This window comes from Tripterygium wilfordii, chromosome 17 (assembly GCF_013401445.1).
Source record: "Tripterygium wilfordii isolate XIE 37 chromosome 17, ASM1340144v1, whole genome shotgun sequence".
Taxonomy (NCBI): Eukaryota; Viridiplantae; Streptophyta; class Magnoliopsida; order Celastrales; family Celastraceae; genus Tripterygium; species Tripterygium wilfordii.
The window spans coordinates 5,922,764-5,944,129 of NC_052248.1; the positions used below are offsets into that span (position 1 = coordinate 5,922,764).

At 38.3% G+C, this 21,366-nt stretch overlaps 1 protein-coding gene across 3 annotated transcripts; it reads right to left on the reverse strand.

Moving 5' to 3' along the window:
• Positions 1-11,937: 11,937 nt before the first annotated feature.
• LOC119982568 (protein STICHEL-like) lies at positions 11,938-19,774 on the reverse strand. 3 transcript variants are annotated; one of them, XM_038826025.1, is made up of 7 exons: positions 19,528-19,774; positions 17,220-19,380; positions 16,811-17,030; positions 15,641-16,159; positions 13,654-14,365; positions 12,473-12,557; positions 11,938-12,400 (listed from the first exon to the last, which is right to left on the reverse strand). In XM_038826025.1, exons 2-7 carry the CDS (start codon positions 19,368-19,370, stop codon positions 12,302-12,304), a joined length of 3,786 nt encoding a protein of 1,261 aa, XP_038681953.1. In that variant the 5' UTR covers positions 19,371-19,380; positions 19,528-19,774; the 3' UTR covers positions 11,938-12,301. The 3 variants fall into 3 exon arrangements, with proteins under 3 accessions (XP_038681953.1, XP_038681952.1, XP_038681951.1); XM_038826024.1 differs by having other exon boundaries at positions 19,518-19,774; XM_038826023.1 differs by having other exon boundaries at positions 17,220-19,774.
• Between the last annotated feature and the right edge of the window lie 1,592 nt (positions 19,775-21,366).

A 21,366-nucleotide genomic window follows, 5' to 3' on the forward strand; every position in this document is an offset into this window, starting at 1 on the left:
CGGTATTAATTTCTAATGATTTTATATATATATACATACTCAACACGTGTTTATCATACCTAATTTCTAAAAGAAATGAAGTTCGGGGTATTACAGAAGCTAGTGCTTCAAGAGAGCTTCAAGAGCTTCAATGAATGATTCTTATGATTTTATTGCTAACAAATCACTCGGTATTAATTTCTATTGATTTTATATATATATACATACTCAACACGTGTTTGTCATACCTAATTTCTAAAAGAAATGAAGTTCGGGGTATTACAGAAGCTAGTGCTTCAAGAGAGGTTCAAGAGCTTCAATGAATGATTCTTATGATTTTATTGCTAACAATATATATTGATGTTCTTTGAAACAACATCATTAATTTTTTTTAATTTCAAGTCAATATATGCGTCATTAATGATATGTTACTTGCCGAGATAATATTGAACACAAGATCTGTAGTAGCTAAATAAGTTCCCTACCCCAACTACAGTCAGTGGCGGCCCTGGGTTGGGGTAAGCTGGGATGTCGTCCAGGGCCCCCAAATCTTAAAAAAAATTATACTAGTTATAATATTAAGAGCCCAATTAGAAACAACCCATTTTTAACTTTAAAGTTTAAAGGCAAAGTCCAGAAAGATTCAATTAGATTCCACCCATTTTAAACAAAGAAAACATAAAAATGAAGGGGCCCAATTAGAAAAACCAATCCCAACTAAATTTAAGAGTTAACTTTAAAACCCACAACGAAATAAATAAATTCTAAAAGAAATAAAACAACAAAAGGCCTCTTCCATCTTCATATCTCCATCTCCCCCTTCTCCTAATCTCCTCAACTCTGAATCTTTGATTTCTCTTTCTCCACATTCTTACGAGTCAGTCTAATAACTATGACTTTCAAGAACTATATGACATAAAAAAAATTTAAGAGGGCCCCGTGTTAAACCTGATGATGCCATTGTCAATGAATACCAGAAACAAAGACATGTTGAAGAAGATAAAAGTGACTGACTGAGATGGGCTTCTGGACCTTGGGCTTCCAGAGTTATTTCTTTGGTTATTAAGTTTTATTATGTAAGGCTTCTCAGGCCAAATACGTAGGCCCAGCCTGTCTAGGGCTTAAGCAAGCTCGTCTTCCTCAGGTGTCTTCTCAACCTGAGGCACATCGGTCACTGACATCATGACCATTGTGATGTTTCGAGCCATTGTATGGTTCTGTATATTTATCTGGGTTCTGTTCTTTGTATGGTTCATGATTTTGATGAATAAACTTTTTGTTGTTCGTCTGAATCTATCTCTTCTTCTCACCTCCTTCTTCTCTATGTTCTCACCTACTTCTCTGTGAAATCTCTTGCGATTCATTAAATTTACATGGTATCAGAGCGTTACGGTCTGGTATACAAACGCAGACAATTCAACATGAATATTTCAAAAAACACTCAAAATGCCACATCATCTTTGGGTGGAAGTGGGTTACTCCCTGGTCCTGCCACTCTTAATTTTCTCAACCCTTATAACCTCCAGCAATCCAATTTCTCAATTACCAGTTTAATTCCAGTCAAGCTCAATGGAGCAAATTATAGTTTCTAGAGCATGTGTATGAAGGATGCACTGGAGTCGAGAAACAAGATAGGATTCGTAGATGGTACAATCAAAGTGCCACCAACTTCTGATCAACAATATCAATTATGGAAGACAAACAATTTTCTAGTAAAAAGTTGGATATCAGGATGCGTGGAGGAAAAGATTATGACCTCGTTACAAGGATGTATCTATGCTCACGAGATATGGAGCAATCTGGAGAAAAGGTATTCAAAAAGGAATGCTACAAGGATACAATCATCAACATAAGGCAAGAGGATCAATCAATAATTGACTACTACAACAGGCTCAAGGCGCAGTGGGACGAACACTCTAAGTACAAGCGGAGACCAAAATGTGGTTGTGGTGGATGCTCTTGTGATTTAATGAGAGACATCCTTCAACAAGAGGAAGAAGAAGAGACTATGCAATTTGTCTCATGTCTTAATGACAAATACAAAAATCTGAGGATGCAAATCCAGCTGAAAGAGACGCTGCCTAATGTGGAAAGAGCACTAGACATGGCTACTGAGGAAGAAACAAAACAAAACATGGAGCAATCATACAACAACAGTGAGGTAACTCAAAATACAATGGCTATGAATGTAATACCCCGAACTTCTTTTTCTTTTAGGAATTAGGTAAGACCAACATGTGTTGAGTAAATATATACATTTAAAATCATTAGAAATAAAAACGAGTGAGTTGGGAGTATACAAGTGGTTTAAAAGCTGAAAATTTGATTTGCAGGTGTAACTGTAAAAAGTTGTCCGGACAGCCATAGAAAAATGGGTGCAGATCTATCAAAATAGGCAGAGGTGTCCGGACAGCCATCCAGGGTGTCCGGACACCTCCCTAAAATCTACATGCGTGAATTGTTTTAAAAACACCCATTTCGCGATTTCTGAAATACCCGACCTAAACAAACCCTAAACCCCATTTTCTCTCAAATTTCCTCCCTTCCATCAATCTAAGATCATCAACCAAGATAAGATTGTCCTCTTTCAAGTTGATTCATGATGGATTAGGAATTCTCTCTCTAGATTACATATTCCTAAATTTCTCTCTTTGTTCTAATCTTTCAAGGTTTGAACCCAAAGTCAAATCCATGAGTTCCTATATCATTTGAGCCCTAAAGGAAGCTTGAATCCCTTCCTACTACTTGTCTCTACAACCTTGGTAAGTTTTCTTAGACCTAAAAGCTAGTATCTAGAGATTGAGTGATTTGAGATTCTAGGGTTTTATGGGTTTTGTAGATTTGGGGGGAAAATCTTTAAATTAGATGAAATTAGTGATTTAATAGGTCGATTTAGACTTGTTTATGGTTGTATTTCTAGATTCTATTATTGATTGGAGTAGCAAGCTTGAGTAGGTGAAGTTCAAGAACTTGGAAAGTTTTGGGTAAGGAAGGTAATGGTTTCTTGATTTATTGGGTTAATTTGTGTTAGATATGTGAAATTAAAGTGGTTTGTATATGGATTGGAGGATGGGCTTACCGAATAATAGGTTGATTGAGGTTGAAGAATTCAAGGTTGAGATTGGTTTACATAGCTAATTTTTTGGCATACGAGGTAGGGAAATTTCACCCCTTTGCTACTTTCTTTGAATATGTCCTCCTATTAAGAACGTTTATCTTTTCTCATTGTTCATTATGATTTCATTCTCGCCATAATTGTCCTTAAGAGAGAACAACCGCATTGTGATTACTTTGTTGTATGACTTGAGTTATATTGCATACCCTACATGTTCAGTCTTTTATTGAGCATGGATTATTCTTGAACATGCATCATGTAGTAGTATATATATAGGTTGTATGTATATTTTATTCCATAACCATGTTGGACATGCATTGTAGTTGCACGATAGATGTCGGTTATGGACTCGTACATCTCCTAGGTTTGATTGATGTGAAATGTGGAATGTCGGTGGGTTGTTCAGGGTTCCTATGAGAATCGAAACGTTGGTGGGTCCAGCCAGGGTCCCGATGAGTATAGGGATACCGGTGGGCCAAGTTAGGATCCCGTATGGTGTTGTTATCTACTTGTGTTTTGGGTGTACATGATGTTAGTTATCATATTGTTGCATTTATGCTTTTTCTTAATATTTTAGCCTTATATTATTCATTCATTCTTTATTATTCCCTACTGGGCCTTTCGCTCACCCTTTTCTTTTCCTTATTCCCTTCTCGCAGGTGAGTCTAGTTCTAGTATCAGGGTTGTGGTTCAGGAGAAGCGTGCATGACATGGATAGGCCCTTGGGGAGTAATAGGACTAGATGGTTCTAGAATTTGATTATGCTATTAGTACTTTTTCGTACTTGTTTTTCCTGGTTGAGACATATTGTGTGATACCTCAATTCGATGGTTGGTTGGATGGTTGGGAGGGTGCTCCATGTGATCGGGACTCCCAGATCGGGTTCGTGGACTTCATGTCCTGACGATTGATTATACATGCAGGATTGCTCCTTGCGTTGGTTGCTTGACTATATATGTTATTGTGTGTAAGAATTTATTGATGATATGATTTGCTAGGTTGCCTGAGGCCTTGCTTAGATTTGAGAATTTATTGATGATACGATTTGTTAGGTGGCCTGAGGCCCTGCTTAGACTTGAGAACTTATCTATGATATGAATTGTTAAATGGCCTGAGGCCTTGCCTAGGTTGCGAATATATTTGTGATATTCTGCGCGTTTACTCTAGGTTGGCATCTTTCGTAATATGGGAAGGTGCTATCAAAATTTTTGGTGGTTTGATGATTGAATTAATTAGTGGTTTGATTAAGATGGTACCAAAAGTAACGCATTTCGGGTCAAGGCGTTACATTTTCGTATCAGAGCAAAATTTCAAAATATAGGATCTGTGTGGGTCCGAGAAGTGTGTATAGTATGTTAGTGAGTCTCCAGGCCATGTCACGACCTCTACTGATCACGTATGTATTCTTTCCCCTATAAACTCTGATTTAAGTTGGTTATTGAATTGCATTATTTGTGATGATGCAGATGGATACTCATAAGATGACTTGATTTTCTCATGTTCTCGAGGCCCCTAGTGTCGAGGGCAGGCGAGGGAGACCGAATGGTTGAGTTAAAGGCCGAGGTAGTAGGACGACACGTACTACTAGGCATACTTCCAGTACATAGGAGTTGATACCTGATTCTAATACAGGACCCGGGAGGAGGGGATTGTGCAAGATGAGCCACATACTGGAAGTGGTCAACAAGCAAGGACCACGGTTGTTCCACCAGGACAGGTGTAGGAGATCCCAAGAGTGCAGGTGGCCCTTCCTACTGTTGAGGAGCCACTAGCATCTATGAGCGACATTATGAAGATAGTGAGGTCACTAGCTCAGATGGTACAGGTTCAGATGGTTAGGGCACCAGTGGACCGCAGTGAAGGGCAGATTTCAGGAGCTAATATTGAGGATAGAGTTGTGTCGAGGTCGGGATGAGAGTTATATGAGATGGAGCAGCTGCGTAAGATAAATCCCCAGAGTTTTCTAGAGAGAGAGGGTTTTGAGGCTGGGGAGTGGTTGCGCCAGATGAGCAGGCGATTGGTTACCTTGGCTATATCGAACAATAGAAGGATGATACTAATCTCATATTATTTAAGGGGGACAGTTTTCAAATGGTGGGATTCCTTGGATCAAAGGAAGAACGATTTGACTTGGATGTTTTTTGAGCTACTATTCATGCAGCGATTCGTGCCACGGTCTTTCCAAGCGGATAAGGCCAAACAGTATCTTGATTTGGTGCAGACGCCTGAGATGACAGTGTCACAGTATACCAAGAAGTATGAGGAGTTCTACAAGTATGGGAAGAAGTATGCTCCAGATGATGAGAGCAAGGCTGAGAAATACCAAGACGTCTACTTTCGAGCATCTATAGGATGGTGATTGCTTCTAGGGTGCGGACTTATGATGAAACGATGGATATGACACTGGAGTTAGAGCGAGGGGAGCGCAACTCCCTCCAGTACTAGGATGTGCAGAAGGGTCGTAAAGCTTCAACAGCTAGTGGCAATGGAGGAGGTAGCCAAAAGAAATCGAGGACTGAGTTCCAGGACTTGAGGGGCCAGAAAGTTAATCAAAGCAAGGGTTCGGGGTCACGGGTTGGCAAGATTGTGTGTTTCAAGTGCGGCCGAAAGAGCCATAAGTAGAATTAGTGCACTATCAAGGGAGTAACGTGTTATTGGGTATGGTATGATCGGTCATAGGAAGCATGAGTGTCCACAGGGTGGTAGAGCTTTAGAGCAGTCACAGGCACCGGGTTTACCACCACCACCTCCTACTCCAGCTCTTCCTTATACTATTCCGTCAAGAGGGAGGGGGCATGGTGAAGCTAAGCAACAGATAGCATTGACTCATGGGAGAGCATTTTCATTAGGACACCAGGAGGCACCTGAGCATCCTAACTTCATTGGAGGTACCTTTCTCATTTCAAATTGTTGGACAAAGTTATTATTTGATTCAGGAGCTACGACATCATTCATTTCTGCGTCCCTTGCATATACATTGAGTTTGAAAATCTCTCCAATGAGGCGAATGTTTACGGTAGACACCACTTTTGGGGATTTCACCTCATTGGAGGGTATAGTTCTTGATTGTGTGTGTCAATTTGGTAGTATAGCCCTAAAGGCTGATTTATGTGTCTTGGACTTCTTCGATATAATCCTTGGAGTGGATTGGTTAACAAAGCATCATGCGTTGTTGGACTTTTGGGAGACGAATGTCACTTTTAATGTATCGAAATGAGGGGAGATACAATTACACGGATCGAAGGGGGTTCCATGTCCTCACTTCATGGACAACCCTTCATACCAAAATTGTAGGGTCACGAGTTTCAGAACATCGGCACCTAGGGGTGATGTAGCTACTTCGACACGTGTGGTAGAAGAGTATATGGATGTATTTCAAGATGAGTTACCCAGATTACCACCGAAGAGGGAGATTGACTTTGCCATTGAGTTGCATCCGAATGTTAAGCCAATTTCGATTCCATCATATCAGATGGCTCCTGTAGAATTGAAGGAGTTGATGACCCAGTTGGAAGAGTTGCTAGACTTGGGGTTTATTAGACCAAGTGTGTCCCCGTGGGGGGCACCAGTATTGTTCGTAAAGAAGAAAGATAGCTCGTTGAGCATGTGTATAGATTATCGACAATTAAACAAGGTTATGGTAAAGAACAAGTATCTGTTGCCACAGATAAATGATTTGTTTGATCAATTGAGATGTGCTAGGCATTTCTTTAAGGTTGACTTACGTTCGGGGTACCACCAATTGAGGATTAGAAATGAGGATATTTCGAAGATTGCATTTAGGACATGATATGGGCATTATGAGTTTTTAGTGATGCCATTTGGGTTGACAAATGCTCCTACAGTGTTTATGGATTTGATGCAAAGGGTCCTTCGTCCATTTTTGGATAGATTTTTGGTTGTGTTCATTAATGATATTTTTGATTTATTCTCCAATGGTATAGGAGCATAAGGAACACTTGAGGTTAGTGTTGCAAACTTTGAGGGATAATCAATTATATGCTAAGTTGAGCAAATGTGAGTTTTGGGCTACGAAAGTGAAATTCCTAGGTCATGTGATTAAGCAAGAGGGCATTGCGGTAGATAACTCTAAGGTCGAATCCGTGTTGAATTGGGGGAGACCTAAGAATGTTTTGGAGATTAGGAGTTTCTTAGGATTAGCGGGGTATTATAGGAGGTTTATCCAAGACTTTTCGCGTGTTGCCGCACCTATGATGCAACTCCCGAGGAAAGGTACACCGTTTGTGTGGTCGAATTAGTGTGAGAAAGCTTTTGAGGATTTGAAGGTAGGTTGACATCTCCACCGATATTAGTGGTTCCGGAGAGGAGTGTAGGATACCAAGTGTATTGTGATGCTTCCTGAGTAGGTTTGGGCTTTGTGTTGATGCAAAGAGATAGGGTAGTGGAGTATGGTTCTAGATTGTTGACAATACATGAGAAAAACTATCCGGTTCATGATTTGGAGTTAGCGGCAATTTTTTTGCTTTGAAGCAATGGAGGTATTATCTTTATGGAGAGAAATTTAAGATCTTTTAGGATCACAAAAGTCTTAAGTATTTATTCACCCAAAGAGAGTTGAATTTGCGACAAAGGAGGTGGATGGAGTATTTAGAGGACTATGACTTTAGTTTACAATATCACCCGGGTAAGGAAAATGTGGTTGCGGATGCATTGAGTAGGAAGCATAGAGTTGCTAGTTTGTTTATACATGAGTGGGATATTGTAGAGACAATAAGTCAATTTGGTTTAGGGTTGCAAAGTGTAGAGGAAAATGTGTATTTGGATAGTATGACTTCTAGACCGATGTTGATTCAAAAGGTGATGGATGCACAAAATGGGGACCCGATTTTTGAACATTTGAGGAGGACTTCGGATGGGTTCGGGGTGATGATGGAGGTGTGAGGTTCACGGGGAGATTGATAGTACCCGATGACAAGGAGCTACAAGAGGAGATCTTGAAAGAAGCACACCATTCTCGATTTGCTATGCATCCAGGAGGTACGAAAGTGTACCAGGACTTGAGAAGAAACTTTTGGTGGAGAGGCATGAAGGCTGATGTAGCTAGATTTGTGGCAAGATGCTTGACATGTCAACAAGTGAAGGAGGAACACCAAAGGCCGACTAGTTTACTACAATCCCTATCGGTGGCACAATGGAAATGAGAGATGATCACTATGGACTTTGTGACGGCATTGTCGATGACACCTAAGCAAAATGATATCGTTTGGGTGATAGTCAATAGATTGACCAAGTCAATTCACTTCCTACCGGTGAACAAGATGGACACCTTAGAGTCATTGAGTACATTGTACATGTAGGAGATCGTGCGCCTCCATGGAGTGTCACTATCTATTGTGTCGGATCGAGACTCGCGATTCACTGGTAGATTTTGGGGCAGTTTGCAGGACACGACTAGATTTCACTAGCCGTATCACCCATAGAGTGATGGGTAGAGTGAGAGAACTATCCAGATTTTAGAGGATATGTTACGTGCTTGTGTGGTAGATTTTAATGGTAATTGGGAGAAATACCTACGTTTGGCAGAGTTTGTGTACAACAACTCATACCAGAGTAGCTTTAGGATGACACCATTTGAAGTGCTTTATGGGAGGCCTTGTAGGTCACCATTGTGTTTGGCGGAGGTTGGAGAGAAAGTGGTATCAGGACCCAAAATGGTGAAGGAGGCGAGAGACGGAATTGAGAAGATTAGAAAAAGGTTGATCACGGCTCAAAGTTGGCAAAAGTCCTATGCGGATAAGAGGAGGAGGCCACTGAAATTTGCCGTTGGTGACAAGGTATTTTTGAAGGTTAGTCCACGACGTGGCATTCAAAGGTACAGCAAGCAAGGAAAGTTGGCACCGCGGTTTATGGGTCCTTTTGAAATCCGTGAGCTAGTTGGACCGGTAGCCTATCGTTTGGCACCTCCACCAAAATTGGCTAAAGTTCATAATGTGTTTCATGTTTCTATGCTACGAAAATATGAGCCGGATCCATCACATGTTTTAGATTGGACCACATTGGAAGTGGAGGAAGATGGAAGCTACACTTTTCAACCGATGAGGATTTTGGATCGAAAGGGCAAGGTCACAAGATCAAGTGCGATACCATTGGTTAAAGTCTTGTGGATGCATCACACGATATGGAAGAGGCGACTTGGGGAGCTTGAGTCAAAGATGAAGGAGAAATATCCACATTTATTCGCAAGTCTAGGTATATCTTTAAATTTCGAGGACGAAATTTCTTTAAGGGGGAATAGATGTAATACCCCGAACTTCTTTTCTTTTAGGAATTAGGTAGGACCAACATGTGTTGAGTAAATAAAAAATATACATTTAAAATCATTAGAAATAAAAACCGAGTGAGTTGGGAGTATACAAGTGGTTTAAAAGCTGAAATTTTGCTTTGCAGGTGTAACTGCCTGGACAGCTTTTGAAAGCTGTCAGAACAGCCATAGAAAAATGGGTGCAGATATGCCAAAATAGGCAGAGGTGTCCGGACAGCCATCCAGGGTGTCCGGACACCTCCCTAAAATCTACACGCGTGAATTGTTTTAAAAATACTCATTTCGCGATTTCTCCTCAAATACCCGACCTAAACAAACCCTAAACCCCATTTTCTCTCAAATTTCCTCCCTTTCATCAATCTAAGATCATCAACCAAGGTAAGATGTCCTCTTTCAAGTTGATTCAAGATGGATTAGGAATTCTCTCTCTAGATTACATATTCCTAAATTTCTCTCTTTGTTCTAATCTTTGAAGGTTTGAAGCTAAACTCAAATCCATGAGTTCCTACATCATTTAAGGCCTAAAGGAAGCTTGAATCCCTTCCTTCTACTTGTCTCTATAACCTTGGTAAATTTTCTTAAACCTAAAAGCTAGTATCTAGAGATTGGGTGATTTGGGATTCTAGGGTTTTATGGGTTTTGTAGATTTGAGGAAAAATCTTTAAATTAGAGGAAATTAGTGATTTAATAGGTTGATTTAGACTTGTTTATGGTTGTATTTCTAGATTCTATTGTTGATTGGAGTAGCAAGCTTGAGTAGGTGAAGTTCAAGAACTTGGAAAGTTTTGGGTAAGAGAAGGTAATGGTTTCTTGATTTATTGGGTTAATTTGTGTTAGATATGTGAAATTAAAGTTGTTTGTATATTGATTGGAGGATGTGCTTACCGAATAATAGGTTGATTGAGGCCGGAGAATTCAAGGTTGAGTATTGGTTTACATAGCTAATTTTTGGGAGTGCGAGATAGGGAAATTTCACCCCTTATGTAAGGCTTCTCAACCCAATTAGTTAGGCCCAACCTGTCTAGGACTTAAGCAAGCTCATCTTCCTCAGGTGTCTTCTCAACCTAAGGCACACAACAATCACTGACATCATGACCGTCATGATGTTTTAAGCCATTGTATTGTTCTGTATATTTATCTGGGTTGTGTTCTTTGTATGGTTCATGATTTTGATGAATAAATTTTCTGTTGTTTGTCTGAATCTATCTCTTCTTCTCACCTCCTTCTTCTCTATGTTCTCACATACTTCTCTATGAAATCTCTTGCAATTCATTAAATTTACACCCCATTTTTAGAGTTCACTCAGGCCCTCGTAGAGTCAGGTACGTCACTGACTATAGTTTTTATTTTTTGTCTAATTTGTGGTTTGCCAGGTAGCATTAGGGAGCCATTTCGGTTGTTGCTGGAGGTAGTTGAGTCGGTTAGGTGAATTGTAGTATAAATGTAATCAAAACCATGCAACAATTTGGGCGAAGGCTCATCCATAATCAAAACCATGCAATAATTTGGATGAAGACTCGGATGAGGATGATGATGATAAATTTACCATTTTGTTTCTTTTTCTTGGATGACTATGGTATAATTTTTACGGTCCAAAATGGCCATTGAATATGTCTGTTTTGAAATAGTAACATTAATCAAATAATGTTATTGTTTTAAAACAGTAACATTGGTCGGCTAACTTTATTATTTTGAAAAAAAACATCAGATCCGGCTGAGTCCGACGACGGTTCGCCACACCACTACCACCATTGGACTCCTCTTAATGAGACGCACAATGCCCAATCATATTTGGACCAAAACGACAGCTAGAAAAAGAGATGAGAGAGAGAGAGAGAAAGATGTAATAATAAGAAAGAATTGTAGTATAAATGTAATCAAAATCATGTAATAATTTGGGCGAAGGCTCAGATGAGGATGATAATTTTTGTTTCTTTTTCTTGGATGACTATGGTATAATTTTTACGGTCCAAAACGGCCATCGAATATGTCTGTTTTGAAATAGTAACATTGATCAAATAATGTTATTGTTTTAAAATAGTAACATTGGTCGGCTAACTTTATTATTTTGAAAAAAAACTTCAGATCCAGCTGAGTCCGACAACGGTTCGCCACACCACTACCACCATTGGACTCTTCTTAATAAGAAACACAATGCCCAATCATATTTGGACCAAAACGACAGCCAAAAAAAGAGATGAGAGAGAGAGAAAGATGTAATAACAAGAAAGAATTGTAGTATAAATGTAATCAAAATCATGTAATAATTTGGGAGGATGATAAATTTACCATTTTGTTTCTTTTTGTTGGATGACTATGGTATAATTTTTACAGTTGTATCATTTCTTTGTCCAAGTAAATTGTAAATAATTCTAAACAATCAGAAGTAAAGTTTCAATAGCGATGATAATGCCAGTTTATCTGACAAATTGAAGAAATTCTGACAAATCATATACCACAGAAACTTAGTTAAGTTTAGCAGCACGGGTTACTTTGTTTTCTCATTCAGATCTTAACCCTTTTTTCATGGTTTTCTGCTCAATATGCAAATGAGAGTTCTGATATCAACAGACTGAACTTGAATAACCAAACAGGATTCATGTGTCTGCAATTGTTCTTCTTTACACAAATGAACATACAAAAACGAACGAGGAGACAAGCTTTCATTACATTCGTATGCAATTACTGTGAAAATATTCAGCTTAAACTCTGCCCCACCCTTATTTTTCATTGCTTCAGAATTGGGTGGAGCTAAAGAAATAAGTGCTGAATGCCAAACCGCTAAACATTTACATAAAATATTTTTCTCCCTGCTTTTATGTCCTTGGGAAATGGCTGAATTGTCAAAAATAAATACAAGAAAAAGAATATGAAAGGAACAAACATCAACCTGAAAATCTCCAAACCAATGAACTTTTCCAATTTTATCGTCGAGACCTGCTTTCGCTATTCTTTGGCTGCCCACACTCACCAAACAAGCAAAATCGCCTACTTCCACGTGATGGATTTGTTGTCCTTTTGACCTGTTGGATATAAATATTTGACAATGCTTTATCAATTTGATACAAACGCAAGGAATTCTGTCAAAGGCATACCTTTCCTCTTATATGAGTTCTTTTGTTGGTATTCCAACAGAAGAGCCCGCTGCATCCTCCTCCACCTGCTCCTGATTCATAGCCCCTAAAGGAGAAGCAAGAATAAGCTTGAGAAGTTGACAATGTGTATATTTTTCCAATATGAATAAATTAATAAACAATCCTTCTCATAATGCACTTATCAATGTCTTTGGTCAATCATCATCATCAAAGCCTTTATCCCAAAAGTTTGGGATCGACTAAATGAGTTTTTGGTTAGTAGCAAACAAAAATTCGCATACTAAATATTCCATAACTCAGGTAAACAGAACAATCACCGAAATCCAACATTTCTAGGTTAATTAAGAAAGAAGTAATACAAGAAATGTTGTGATAAATCTCACGCAGGTCCTGACAAGACTCCTGCAGAAAGACAATCTACTAAACTGATAAGATCAGCAGAACTAATCATCAAACAATGATCATATTCATAACACAAAATGTATCAATTAGCATTGATGTACTCAGTAGGTTTAGTATATATTCTGCAGGAGAACTTTAATGTACTTTATTCCAAAAATTTGCCACGCGTTGCCCGAAAATTAAAGCCTTATAAGTTATAAGTAAGCTGACTGATATACACCAGAACCTACTGGCTACTGCAGTTTTCTCTCAGCAGGTCCGCGTAAAGTTTAAAATTTTGAATATGCAAACTGCACAAACAAATGAAAGCTTTGAATATAAAATCTTGTTAATATCACAAATTAATGGGATCAATTTTTTTTAGCAAGAACCAAATAGTTTTAGAATATATTAAATCAAAATAAAAAGTTCTTTTCCGTAACGTTATGTGAAGCTAAGCGTATGAATCTCACAAGATTTACCTAAGGTGTTTTTAGTAAGCTAAGCTCTCTGAATTTGAAGAACAATTTTTGACTACATCTAGAAGATATATTATTTGGGGTAAGATATGCGTACATCCTGCCTATCCCTGACCACGCCCACTGCGCTTGCCTTGTGCACAGGAGTTGTTTACCTTTTATCTAGAAGATAAATCTAGCCTCACTCATTACAAAGTTGAGGAACCTAATTGGCTCATCAAATTCCAGGCAACTCGAAAGCTTTGATCAGGAGAAATTCAAGTGCACAAAGGATCATGAAGAATTGTGTACAATTAAAAAAGAAGACGGCGCAATACTTACAAGTTCTCTCTGCTGAGGCTGCCAGCAAAGGCACTATGATGCAGTAAGCTTGGTGACATGGTATAATGATCAATCCTTCTGCTGGGCTGATCTTTCTGAAGTGTCCTTTTATCTTGCATCTTCAGAACTTTAAGCTCATGATTTAATTCATCTTCCCAGTGCTGAGAAGGCACTCCAATTGAAGTTGCAGATTCTAGTTGAGTTTGATTGTATGTGCTGTCCTGAGGAAGGATCTGGTTCTTTTCAGGCTTCAAACGACTCAAAGATCCAGGGGTGCCTTTATCCATGGCCTGTAACCATGCAGTTTCTAGCCTTTGCTCACGGATAATGGATTCTATTCTCTGCATTGGGATAACCTGCCTTTTCGGTTTTGTACCATTAATCTCAGAATTGGCTTCAGCAAGTGACTCTCGTGATCCAGAAGTAGATTTCATGGAACCATTTAGCAGTGGTGAAGAATTGCAATACCCTTGTTCTCCTCCATTCAGTCCTGCTTCAAAATCATGACGACTCCCTACAATAGTTGCTTCAGTTCTTTTCTGCCCAACTAGTGAATGATTTGCCAAACCCTCCGCCACTGGCAATATGATAATTCTAATTTCTACATTGCATCTCAGGACCATTTCAATGGAGTTTCTGATACTGCTTAGAAACCTTTCAACTCTAGATTTGATAGTTTCATCCCCAAAAGCAATATAAGCAACCATAACTCCTACAAAAAAAAATACAGTATCAATAAAATGGCATAATTGCTCAAATACACAAAAATACAGATGCACAAACCATTATAAAAGAGACTGCTATAGTTAGGGGCATTTAGAGCTCAACTATAAAAAGAAAACAGTACAATGCTGACATGCACTACTTACCAAGTCATTCGGCTATCCAATATCAGATTGAACAAAAGCCAATGCTTGACGAAAAAAGATAACAAGATAGTGTTTAGGAGTGCCAAGCAACCACAGTTACACTGCTTTAATTTGAACTTTTTTTTGTCTTTAATTTGAACTTAATGCCATATATAACATGTTGGCATCACAAGTTGCATCATGGCAGCAGCAAAGTTGCATACTTGCATCCTTGGAGCCAGTTAAAGACTTAAAGCCCATTTGATGAATTAACCCAAAAAAAGGGTCAATTTAAAGGTAAATAAGGAATATGGTGGACAAGATCATTCTTTCTTAGCTTTGTTGTTTTATGTGAAGTTTATGTGATGTTAGGAGATTTGTTGATGCGGTACATAATGCAATTTATCAAGGCACATTACATCTTAATGATGAAAAGACATGACATAGAAAACTGGGTGATAAAGAGGGGATCACAAATAACAAAGGAATACAGTACACACATAAGAGATGGCCAAACTGTATGACATTCCAAGCAAAATCTAAAGAATTGCAGCCAGCAGCCTAAGCCCATTATGAATAACTAGCAAGCAGATATCAATATCAATGTCTTTGATTCAGACATTTAATGCATTGTTTGCATTGTCTCCTCAAGAAATGACTAACTGTGATTGTTGAGGAGAATGAATCGTGGAGGTGTCAACTCAAATTATTAGCATTTTAAATCACACTAAAAGCCATCCCAATAGCAAGCATCAAAAGACACTTTTCAGGTGCTGGAGGGGCCAGATGCACAGAGGCTTATTTAGGAGTTTTGCTCAGGGGGCAAGCCTATGGCATATACTACTAACCAGATCACCAGTATGGTGATATTTGATCCAAAAAGCAATAAAAGTAGAAACAGAGGCATAAAATTAATGGCATATACTGAGCTAAAAAAGAAAAAAAATTTGCAAAATCTTCATTATGCATGCCTATTTCTTGAATCAGCACAAGCACTTGTGACTACCACATCTGTTGAACTACTATATATGGATGCAACATAGACAAAGTAAAAGAGAGGGAAAAAAGCTATACATTACTGCATTTCGTATCATGATTCAGAGGACTAAATGGAACGGATAGATAGCTTATGTACTGACCTTCGACTTCAGAGATAGATAAAAGCTTTCCATGAGCATGCAGTAGTTGTCTAAGTGTTTTTGAGTGGCACCTCTCAATACACTTTGCCCATATGTCATTCAACTTGTCTGAGTTTCTGAAATACATGTTTCCTATCATTATGGCATCATGTGAGGCAGAAGAGATATGACCATCCATTAATTGGTTATGTGAGGGACCAAAACCATCAGGTTGTGTTGTTAATTCCCCTTGATGGCTGGAATTCCCATTTACTGTCATATGTAAGGAAACAGGCGATGTTGACTTTCGAGGCACATATCTAGCTTCTCTTGAAGCACTTGATTGATCTTCCACAGTTGTCCTAGAACTCTGTCTCCTACTGCTGCTGGACAGAGTGAAATCTGGAGAAGCCACTGATCCAAGCTGCAAAAGAGCTGCTGTGAACCATGTTGAACGTTCACTGGAAACCCTTATCTGTTTCTCAGCCTCTGAGAGAAGCTTTAAAGCATGCTTTAGTTTCTCCAGCTCTGCTTCAGTCACTACATTCACAATGATGACATATCTTCATGATTGCAGTCATGGAAACATGAAGTATAAGAGCTCTTCATCAATAGATCATGGGAAACTACCACTGAGATGAAATCTCACTGCTGAAGTATAATATAACGCAAGATAATGACAAAAAGTAACTTTGTCTACAAAAATTTACCGAGTCATAAGAATTAACAAATGAAAGGACAAACCGATGACCTGGCCTTTTGGACAAGTATATTCAGCTGGATGCAAAGCAAAAATCACAACACCAATAACTATTATTCTAAAATTTTAGGGATATTGCAGGTATACTTACATTAATGTTTTAAGTGTATTCACTTTTTAAATTTTGTGATCACATTGTTCCACAGCGAAAAGTGAGTGATAAAATCCCTATTATTTGAAGAAAAGGAAAAAAAAAAAGAACTCGGAAATTTATTGCTCCATTTAATGAAAGAAATGGCAAAAAATTAAATCACCTATACTTAAATCAATTAGTATTCTGTACATTAAGATATATGTAACCATTTACTTTCACCATTGTATATAAAAAAAAAACATTTACTTTCACCATGTGAAAGTAATCCTCATTAGGATAAACTTTAAGATTATTAGATTTTAGTACCGAATAGTACGAGTAAAAGGGTGACACTCACAACTTCGACCTCCAAAAAAGGGATCATTGTACTTGGCATCAATGATGTTGTAAGTTCCAGCAATGATATCCATAATGAGACTAGCAAGTTGAGACATCAAAACAGTTGGATCAATCCCCGAGTCCATCAACTCCCTTGCTCTTTTCACTGTTTCTGAGGTGTTAGACGACAAAGCTAACTCCAGAAGTTCTAGTAATTTCTCATCTGAAACAACCCCCACCTGCAGAGAAGGTAAATTAAATTAAATAAGAGCAATTTACTGATTCAGTTATAGAGTACATACACCAACTTACTGCTTGACCAGTTGACCGCATTAACCAATTGCCCTTTTCCAAGGCATGAAATCATAATAGTAATAAATTTGACAGATTAAAATGGACTAAGAGAACATTGATGGCAAAAGGCTTACAAGTTCATTTACAAGAGATGTAGTGATCTTTCTTCCCAGCAAACTCAACTGGTCTAACATAGTCTCCGCATCACGAAGTGAACCATCAGCATTCAGCGCAATCAAATCCAAGGCATCTGACTCAATATCCAAATTCTCCAGGGAGGATATTTTCTTCAACCTGGATACAATATCACCATCTTTAATTTTGTTAAACAGGTACTTCTGACAACGCGATTGTACAGTTCGAGGCACATTGTCAGGATCAGTTGTAATGAATATGAACACAATTCGTTGTGGTGATTCTTCAAGAAATTTGAGAAATGCCAGCCATGTCTTAGAGAGCAGCAAGTGGCACTCATCAATAACAAAAACCTTATATCGTGAGGAGGCTGATGGAAGGCCCCCAGTAATCTTTTTCAGAAAGTATCTAACCTTGTCAATTTTCTTCTTATCTGTACCATCAACTTCCCACAGATCCCTGCTCTTTCCAGAGAATATATCAGAGCAATCCCTGCAATGCCCACATGGCTTAGTTTCTTCAGTACACTGACAATTCAGAGCAGCAGCAAAAATCCTAGCTGCTGAGGTCTTACCAGTCCCACGGGGACCCTGGAGAAGGTAAACAGGGGCAATCCGTCCCTTTAGAATAGCATTCGTAAGTGATTGGACCACGATATTCTGCCCAACCAATTCATCAAAGAATGTTGGCTTGTATTTATGGCTTAAACTCTGGATATTCTCTGGTGTACCTTCCTCCTCCCCTTCCCCATTTAAAGGTACAATCTCTAACCCAACTTGACTCCTACAGCTAGAGGACCACCTCCTTCCATCCAATCTACTTAAAGCTTCCAAATCAAGCTCCCCAAAATTGGTAGAAAGCTCATCATCACTACAGCCAGTACCCAAGGATGAGCCTCCTCTGCCATCAGCACTATTAGCTAGCAATGGGACAAGACCTGGAGCATTTCTGGGAGTGCTTCGCCACTTATTGGGAACGGATGATGCACGTCGGTGTCTATGATACATTGACTGACTACCACATAACATGCTACTTCCTTTCCTCCGTAGCGTATCTGAAAGAGATGGAGAATAACAACCACCAAACGAACCCTTATGTTTCGGAGTCCTCCTAGACCAATAGCAAGGAATCCCACATCCCTTTCGTCCTGGAAAATCCAAATTGTCATCCCCCTCATCATCCCCATCATTGAAAGATGTTGTAGTGGCATCCCAATCTCCAACATTGCTTGGGTTGCGATGATTATACCTATTAAAAGAACTAGTTGACAAAGCTGGAGTGCTATATGAATAAGAAGAGTCCTCCTTTCTACTACTTCTCAATAATTTAGACGGTGAATGTGCCCAACCCTTTTGCCTTAGCTTCAACAACAATGGTGATAAACCATAAGCTTTTCTTAAATCCTCTGAAATATTATACTCTTCAGTATCATCAGATTGCTCCACAGAATCACCCCTCACTGAACTTAAAGCCATTGGAGGATGTCCCTTAGGCAATCCTCCCACATTAACTTTCTTATCAAGATCATTATCTTTCCTTTGATATCCGGATAAAATATCCAAATGAGATTTATGTTTCCTACTCTTCTTCTTATTTCCTGCCACTCTTTTCACTGATGACATGCCTAATGCCACATTATTTGTATCTCTACACCTAAACATCTTGGAGGCAGACCTTGTCTCCCCAGTGTAAGTATCACTCTTGGAATCCCCACCATTTCTAGCATCACTCAAATTGTCATCAAGACACTCCGGAATCGAGAAAGACACATCATCTTCCTCCTTTTTGCTTAATGATTTCTGGTTCTTCCAGTTGTACAGAAACACCCTTTTCTCCTTGTCTTTCCCACTGGCATTGTTATTGTTAATAGGAAGTTGAGAAAAATCAAAATGGGTATTCAAGTGAACATCATTACCATTAACATCTTGTCTTACAAATGCACTCTCTTGTAGTTGTTGCTGCTGCTTCCAAACGGAAGCAGAGTTGGAAGCTGCTTCAACTACAGCTGCTGCAGATCTAGAAGTACTAAGAGGTGACTTCCATGACGAAGTAGTCCCTGGATCCCGCAACACCCGGGCAGCCTTTCGGATTTGTGTGAGCTCCTTCTTCAAGTGAAGCCTGCTTGGATCAGATACTCTCATTGCTGCCATTTTTCCCTCTCTGTCAGCCCAAAAAAACCCGCAATCAAAAACCCATCAAAGTAAATTTAATTAATCAACAATAAAATAGTCCTCATCATATTCCCATTTCATTGACCCCTATTCACACAACTCTAAAACAAATGAGTATATGTATAATGATTGGTACTATTGAAGCCTGAAGGAGAGATGTTGATGGGTTTTTGTGAGTTACTGCAGATCTGACAAATAGAGAGAAGCGAAATGGGACTATCCAATGAAACACAAAGCTATGATCCTCCATATAACAATTCCATAGTATCTCTACTTTCTCTCACTAGGGTTCTACTTGGCGCCCCCAAAGATCTTTAAAGTTGAATCTCTCTCTCTGTAACTTGTAAGAAAAGAGGAAGAGAGACAGAGAAGTCCTTTTCTCTCTCTATAATAAATAAAAAATAGGAAAATTTGGATATCTCCCACCAAGCCCCGCCCGGAGTATCCGGGATTATAATTTTAAATTTTTTATTTCATTTGTTGTCATATACACAGTCAGTATAATAACTCTTTTTAAAAAAGGTCGAATTTCTATATTCCTGAAATATTTATATAATTTTCTTAATTTCATATGTTTTTTTTTCTATTTTACATTTTGTGTTAGATGTTAATTTTAAAAATGATTTTAGTTTATGACTTTATGTGGTTACGATATCTAATTTACATTATGTGGCAAAAGAAAGGAAATAATAAAGAAGCAAATTTAAATTTTATATAAGGAAATAGAAATTTGTTTAGAAAAATAGTTTTATGACATTTATGTTTTTTTTTTTCTTGTTTTGTCCTAGCAAATGATGTGTTTCTACGATATGATTCAAGTACAAATTAATTGATATCATGTGATTGGTTTTGACTTTTGATATATCATTTGGAAACCTTTTTTAAAAAATATTCATGTAATTATATTGCTACCAAAATTTGCGTTATAAGCTTAATGAGCATATTAAATAATTACTTCTATCTAAAAAAATATCCTTTACTATTTTTCTAAATAATTACTAGATTTAACGTTAATTTTGCTATGATAGAATATTTTATAATAAAGACTTAAAGAGGGTGAGATTTCACTATCCAGTATCCACTAGTTATGAACCCGACCCGAATTCATTCGTATTGAGAGTATGTTCTACTTTAAGAATCGTTGATTAAGTAATATGAAATGTGCGGAAAAAATAAACACAGAGAAGTTGAGTTTGAGTTTTGTATCAAGCCATCTGAGATGAGAGAATGATATGCAAATCTTGCTTATCTTCATAGTGAATTGTTGTGAGAGATATCTTCTTAATATTTTGGAATGTAGCACTATCAAAGAGATCATCAAGTAGAGGGATATTCCATGATCAAGGATTGTCGATAATGAGATCATATACTAGTAAGTCAACATTTGGATTTCTGAACCCAGGATTATGTCTCGAGAGAAAGCCTTTCTGGTGAGGTGTCCAATGATCTAACCAAACCCGAGTGCTTAGGCCATCACCAATTTGGATGCAGCACCCATTAGTTAGGAGAAATGAAGCACAACAATAACCGTGTGAGCAATAACCACATGAGGATACAATGGGAGATAAGGTGTTTTGGAGAGATAAGGTAGTTATTCCTCACAAGGCAGTAAAATTTATCTGAGTAGCGAGTCTGGTACAAGTTTATCTCTATCAAGTACAAGAGATAGTAGAACCAAACCAGTTGGATAGATTTGTTGTTACAAAGATTAACGAGTTTAACTACTCAAGTCATTCATTGGAGGTCCACTACTCAAGTCATTCATGAGTGGTGATCTCTATCCTTTTTGGTTGATAAGATTATGTCTATCATTTTGTTAATGAGATAGTATACCATTAATTTATCTGACTTAGTAGAGTAGTTGAAAGAGAGTCTATATAAAGCTTGTGTTCACCATCATTATACGATTACCAAAAATCAATAATACGCATTGATCTTATTTTATTTAACTTAGAATTCTTAGATTCTTCTTGGT